Source organism: Brassica napus, chromosome C1 (assembly GCF_020379485.1).
Source record: "Brassica napus cultivar Da-Ae chromosome C1, Da-Ae, whole genome shotgun sequence".
Taxonomy (NCBI): domain Eukaryota; kingdom Viridiplantae; phylum Streptophyta; class Magnoliopsida; order Brassicales; family Brassicaceae; genus Brassica; species Brassica napus.
Genome location: NC_063444.1, coordinates 19,310,103 through 19,317,214, shown reverse-complemented (window position 1 = coordinate 19,317,214; position 7,112 = coordinate 19,310,103). Strand labels below are relative to the sequence as shown.

At 38.5% G+C, this 7,112-nt stretch overlaps 2 protein-coding genes across 2 annotated transcripts; both read left to right on the top strand.

Moving 5' to 3' along the window:
- The first annotated feature begins 3,556 nt into the window (after window positions 1-3,556).
- Window positions 3,557-4,763, top strand: LOC106372730 (F-box protein DOR-like). Its single transcript, XM_048743753.1, has 2 exons — window positions 3,557-3,840; window positions 3,914-4,763. The coding sequence occupies exons 1-2, from the start codon at window positions 3,557-3,559 to the stop codon at window positions 4,761-4,763; spliced, it is 1,134 nt and encodes a 377-aa protein (XP_048599710.1).
- A 1,622-nt stretch (window positions 4,764-6,385) lies between these two features.
- On the top strand, window positions 6,386-6,922 carry LOC106372727 (F-box protein At5g65850-like). Its single transcript, XM_048743751.1, has one exon. It carries the CDS (start codon window positions 6,386-6,388, stop codon window positions 6,920-6,922), a length of 537 nt encoding a protein of 178 aa, XP_048599708.1.
- The last annotated feature ends 190 nt before the right edge of the window (window positions 6,923-7,112 follow it).

The following is a 7,112-nucleotide window of genomic DNA, read 5'->3' as shown; positions in this document are numbered from 1 at the left end:
GTCTTCTGTTTTTTTTTTTAACAAAGAAAAGTAGGAAGACTTCTAGAGAAGTCGTCTCTAAAAACACACAGAAAGTCAATTATAAAACTAACATATGCATTGACCAAAAGACTTCCGTATCTTCTCCGGCGAACACATCAGAAAAAATTCAAAAATCATTGTTAGATCCAATGAGGTTCATGTTTAGCTTTTTCAAACACACGTCACTTCTTAATGAAATGCTCACTCCTTCTTGACCAAGAATCATGATATCGAGTAACTCGAATAAGCTTATAAATTTTGAAATAAAAAGTTGGAATTTTGAGATGAAATAAGATAGGAAGTGGAAGAGAAATGGTTTGTGTGTGTAAGAAACAAGAATACGAAGATGTAGATGTTGATTTTAGCTACATTTAAAGCGTGAAATTGGTTGTTCACGTTAGTTGATGTATTGATGACAATGACAATGACGTAAATAAAAGAAGAAAATGAAGATGATTGAGTAAAATAAGCATTTTCGAAAGGAAAAAAAATGATATTTTCATGAATAATCCGAACTTATGAAAAATAATGGTATTTTCATGAAAAAAAAATAATAGCATTTTTATTCCATATTTGTGTAATGAATTTAGGTTTCAAAAATAAATAAAGTTCTAATTTCTTCAACAAAAAAAAAACCATTGCGATAAACTTAACTGTTTCGTCCGCCTGTTGAAGCCCGTCGCATTGACTGTTTCGTCTCTCTAGGGTTTTAAGCTGAGCCATGAATACACAGCATTGCCGATACCAACAGATCTCATAATCGAGATCTTCTCGAGGCTGTCGTTGAAGTCAATAGCCATATGTCGCTGCGTATCGAAGCTCTGGGCCTCCATACTCCGCCTTCCAGATTTCACCGACCTCTTCTTAACGAAATCTTCCGCTCGCACCGATAAAAAATCGTGAGCTGTTCTTCTTCTCTTCACCACACCCTCAATATCTGCAGGAGAACTTGCCTTCTGTCGTCGCCAACTGTCATATGAAGTTGTCCTTTGGTAGTTTCGGTGAAATTCGTTGTGGTCGTCCTGTTTATATGTAACCCTAGCACCAGGCAAGTCCTACATTTACCCAAAGTAAAGACGAGTAGACCTGTGGTGAGGAGTATGTTTGGGTATGATCCGATTCATAAAAAGTTCAAAATATCAAGAGCATCAAGTTCTGACACTAGGAGCTCCAGACCGGTCATGGAGAATGCTCGAGTGTTGCATCCCCCATTATGGTTATCCACCTAAAGAGATATGTATCAATGGCGTTTTGTATTATAAATCTATTAATAAGTCAACAGAGGCTTATTTAATAGTTTGCTTTGACCTTAGATCTGAGAAGTTCAGTTTTATTGAAGTAAAGGTAACACTACAAAGCGCACTGCTCCGTGGAGCTCTGATAAACTACAGTGGTAAATTAGGTTTATTTATTTCTGAAGATAATGGGTATTTTCGAAGCTCTGTTAGTGAAAGAAGTACAAGTGTTCAACTGTGGGTTCTAGAAGATGTCGAAAAACAAGAATGGTCGGATCATATCTACTTATTGCCAGCTTTGTGGAAGAATCTAGTTGGAAGAGACTATTTATTCTTTGCTGGAGTGACTCGGACAAACGAGATTGTGTTGGCGCCGAGCTGTCCATCCTACCCTTCTTTCTACCTTTGCTACTTAAATACCAAGAGGGACACTGTCGTCGTAAGATTTGTTGAAATCCAAGGAATAGATGTGTCTGACTATTATATGGATCACGTCGTTTTAGATCATGTGGAGGACGTGAAGCTCTATGATGTTTAGGTACTTCTTAAACTGGACACTCTGTTTAGCTTTTAGGTTCTCGTCAGTTGATCATGAGACAGATCTTAATATATGTACGATTAATTAAATTCAGTTTTTATTTCTTTTTGGATGTGAATATTTTCTAATGATCTAATCCACTCCTTTTTTTTTTTTTTTACTCTTTATAGTGATCAATGATTGTTCTAACTTGTGATTTTGTTTGCTAATGGAAGTAGAAGTGTTAAGTTGTTGTATGTGAATCATATAGCTAAGCAAAACCAATTGCCTTTACTATGGAATACATTTGATTTCTCGTTATCGTTTAACGAATTGTGTATCTATCAGCTGCTTGTGGTTGTGGCATGAGTGCTTTTCTTGCATCCCAAAGCTTATCATACCTCACTGAAATGATTAAAAAAAAAAAAGTTCTCTGCATGACAAACTTTGAATGCTACTGTTTTGGTAAGATCTTGTGGCACAATCAGTCCCTTGTCATGACCTCTACCTCGGCGGCTCGAGACCAATACCAACGAGCAGATCAAGAAAATTTGTCCAACCAAACTGGAAATGTATTATTAGAATTTTCGCCAGCTCCTCAGTTTTTAGCCTATTTGCCTCCAAGGAAGGCTCAACCAGTCTGCAATTCATTGTTACTTTCCATCAGACGTGAAGCAAATCAAAGGAAAAAGATTGAGGTGTTTCTAGTTCTGGCTACTTACACATTCCATAGGCGAAGTTTTTTGTTCGTGTGGTCTTGACGTAACAAAGAGACCTCTCCATATTTTTCTCAGGCCCGGGCATTTTAACCAAATAGAACAAGAACCAAACTGAAATGAGCCGGTTTCGATCGGTTTCGATTACAGCCTTTTTACATGACGGTTTTCATTACTCATCGCTTCGGTTTCTACTCAGAACCGATCTGGTATGCGATTGAACCAAAATGTATACCATAAAATCCAGAATGTTAAAAAATGTCACCATCATTACTAGACTCAGGTTGGATAGACAAATAGACAACAATGTTTCCACTGGACCATTTCAACATGTAAAACTCTTGCATATTGTAAATATATAAAATTCCAGTAAAACATTTACGAAATTGATATTGCTGTGACAGGAACTCATGTTGGATAGGAGATTAGGCAACCACGTTACCACTCGGTTTCTATTTGATCTTATTCTTGTTTGAGACCGATGACAGCTTATAAGGAAAGTGAGCCAGTATTTGCTAATCAGGAAAGTTCAACTTAAATGTAAACTCTTCCATGTCATAAAAATATAATATGATTCAGATATTAAATGGAACCGAAATGTACTAGATATCTATATGGGTATAGAATAAATTTATCCGCCAGATCCGTTTCTAATTGGATCTTTGATGTAGCGGAAGCTAAGATATATGCAAACATCTCCTGTTTCTTTGATAGTTTGATGTAACTCTTTTTTTTTTTTTTGTAACACTGATGTAACTCTTTTTATTTTATATTTAACATATAATTTTTTTTTCTTTTAGAAATGACATCTTTTTAGAATGTTTCATTCCAACCCCCACGGGTACAAATAAAATTTAAAATTGTAAGAATATATCTTGTTGACGAATGACGATGATACAAAACGAAATTCTGCTATTTATGGGCCTTAGTTTTGAGCTTTATGGGCTTACTCAAAACCCATTACATCACAATCGGTTTCACCTTCGCTTATGCGCACCATCACGATAAGCTCCTTTACCCTTTGACCGCCTCTGAAAAGGGCATTGGCTTGTTCGCTCTCTCTAGCCATGGAAACGCAGCAGACTCTCAACCTTTCCTGGGACTCTCAACGCAACATGCTATCGAAAACCTCAGATAACGTAAGAGAAGGCAGCTCCGCATCGCCGATCCCAACCGATGTCATAGTGGACATCTTCTCGAGGCTACCGTTGAAATCAATAGCGATATGCCGCTGCGTCTCGAAGCTCTGGGCATCCGTACTCCGCCTTCCATATTTCACGGAACTCTTCTTAACCAAATCCTCTTCTCGCCCCCCGCAGCTCTTGCACGCGCGTGTGACAAACAGTGAGCTGTTCCTCTTCTCCTCCTCCTATAGTCGCCAGCCGTCATATGAAGTTGTCGTTTGGTGGTTTCGGTGAGATTAGCTGTGGTCGTCCTGTCTATGGTTTGGTCTGTGTTAAACACGTGCGGGTCTTAGATGGAGAGAAGGAGACAGCGTTGGCGATTTGTAACCCTAGCACCAGACAAGTCTTGCATTTACCCAAAGTGGAGACGGAGACGAGGAGGCTTAAGCTGAGGAGCATGTTTGGGTATGATCCTGTTGATAAACAATACAAGGTGCTGTGCATGACAAGCGATGGAGGACACTATCAAGTTCTGACATTAGGATCTCCGAACCGTTCATGGAGAATGCTCGAGTGTTGCATTCCCCATTATGATTATCCACTACCTAAAGAGATATGCATCGATGGTGTTTTGTATTACAAATCTATTAATCAGTCAACACAGACTTTTTTAATAGTTTGCTTTGACGTTAGGTCTGAGATGTTCAGGCCTATTGAAGCCAAGGGAAGTCTCGGAAGAGCTATGCTGACTGGGGATATGGTTAACTACGGTGGTAGATTGGGTTTGATTACGTGTGAGGATAACAGAGGAAATGTCGGTGCTATCAATAGAAGAAGCTCAAGGTTTAAGTTGTGGGTTCTAGAAGATGTCGAGAAACAGGAATGGTCTGATCGTGTATTCGTGTTGCCTGCTGAGTGGAAGAATGTAGTTGGGGAACACAGGTTAAACTTTGTTGGGGTGGCGTCTCGGACCAACGAGATTGTGTTGTCATCGTGGTACCCGATTAACCGTTTCTACCTCTTCTACTTCGATCCTGAGATCGACACTGTTGTGAGAGTTGAAATGCAAGGAGTGGATATGGATGTGTCTAACTATGCTGTACTTCAAACCTTTCTAGACCATGTTGAAGATGTGAAGCTCTATGCATAGTTTCATCTGTTGCATTGGTTCACTAGTTGGTACTTCATGACTGCTTTCTACTACTCTCATCTATCTTATCATTAGATGCCTATTTTATATGATCACTTTTTCCATGTATTTCGATAAATGATTTTATCTGTAAAATAAATTGACTGCAGCCATGTCTAGAAGTAGTAGTTTTTACCAAGGAACGCATCTGATTCTCAAATGCTTGTGGCGTGAATGCTTTCATCACAAAGCATGTCATGCCTTGACGAAATGATAAATAAATAAATGAAATTATATATTTCTTTACTGTTAGCTAACACTTCAAAATACATTACAAACTTTGAATACTACGGTTCCGGTAAGATCTTGTGGCACAAAAAAAATCACTTGTTTTTAGCTCTACTTCCAGTGGAAATGTATTCTCAGAATTTCCGCCTACTCCTCAGGTTTTTGCTTGACAAGGGGATAGGAGAGATCAATCTATTTGCCTCCAGGAACTGCTAAATCAGTCTGCAAAAAAGATTATTTGTTTCTTTGGATCGGTTCGTGAAGCAAATTAGAGTAAAAAGAGTGAGGCTATTTTGTAATCATGGCTACTTACACATTGCAAATTAACTATGTGAAGCGGTAACAGTTACAATGTTTATAACGAACAATGCTTGCTATAAATTTTGTATAGATGATGATGCATTTTACCTTTTTTTGCAGTAGAATATGTATGATTCTTTTTGAAGATCAGTTGAGTTATATGCCAATTTTTTTGTCAAGAAATATATGTCATTGCTTTAGGCATATGAAAATCCTAAAAAGAAATAAGTAAAGCGTATACTGGAAAGCAAAGATAAAGTTACGAGATCAATGATATTTTAGAATATTTCTTGTTTTGTAACTCTCTAACATTAATTATCCATCAGAATCAAAAAAGCAATGTGTGGAATTACCAGATACAAAGAAATAAATCAGTCGTCTTGTCCATGGCCTTGTAGATCAACGGATCTCTAAGATTAAGTTAGACATGGTGCCGGTGCTCTGCAGCCCTAGCACCGGACAAACTTTAGTCTTGCCCAAAGTAAAGACGTCGAGAGCTAAAGTAAAGTGTTTGCTTGGGTATGATCCCCTTGATAAACAATTCAAGGTATTGTCAGCCCACCTTGAATGGAATCGAGTCAAGGAATGATATGGTGTCTGAGCTATAGGAACTCAACAGTCAAGTGAGCAAAGGCCATTCTGTTTTGCCAATAGGCTTCACTGCAGAGCAAAAGGCCATTCTGATCCAATCAGATGATGAAGCCCAAGTTCAACAAAAGCCCATCAGTGTACCCGCCAAGGTTTTGTCGTTAACCAGTCAACAAAGCTCCCAACGGTCGACGATTGCCAAAAGCAGCGTACACAAGCCAGCTGCTACTCGTACGACTGGAGGAGCACATATGATCGAGCTGTCCAATCCATTCTCAGCCTTAGATGATCTTATAGATACCTGATGACAACACCTGGGCGTGCTCTAGGGATTTACATTTCCTGTATAAATAGACTCACTTTGTAATCAAGCAAATTAAGAGAGATAAAGTTTATCAAAGCAAAACTCAATCTTCTTCACTTTCCTTTATGAGGAGCATCAAGTTCTTACCTTAGGATCCGGAAACATGTCATGGAGAATGCTTCAGTGTAGCATACCCCATTTCTATCCACGTGACGAGATATGCGTCAATGGTGTTTTGTATTATACATCTCTCTACAAGGCTTGTATGATAGTTTGCTTTGACGTTAGGTCTGAGAAGTTCAACCTTATTGAAGTCAAAGGAGCTAGTGTCAGAAGAGCTGTGCTAGGGTTTATGGTAAACTGCAATGGTAAATTAGGTTTTAGTATGTCTGAAAATCATGAAGGAAATGTCGGCTTTATCAGTGGAAAAAGTTCAAGGTTTAAGTTGTGGGTTCTAGAAGATGTTGAGAAACAGGAATGCTCTGAGCGTGTTTATGTATTGCCTGCTGAGTGGAAGAATATAGTTGGAGAACACGTGCTAAAATTTGTTGGTTTGTCGCGGACTAACGAGATTGTGTTGTCTTCGTGGTACTCAGTTAAACCTTTCTACCTCTTCTACTTCAATCCCGGGAGGAACACTGTCGTAAGAGTTGAAATTGAAGGAGTGGACATGGATGGGTCCAAGTTTGCTGTACTTTAAACCTTTCTAGACCATGTAGAGGTTCTAAAGCTCTATCCAAGTGTGCATTAGACGGTACTTGATGACTACTTGTTTCTCTCTTCTATCTAAGTTTCCGTTGTAATTCGTCAAAATAAACTTATCTATAATGTGTGAAGATCATATTACCTAATTACAAATCTAATTCTCATATGCTTGTGGCATGTATGTT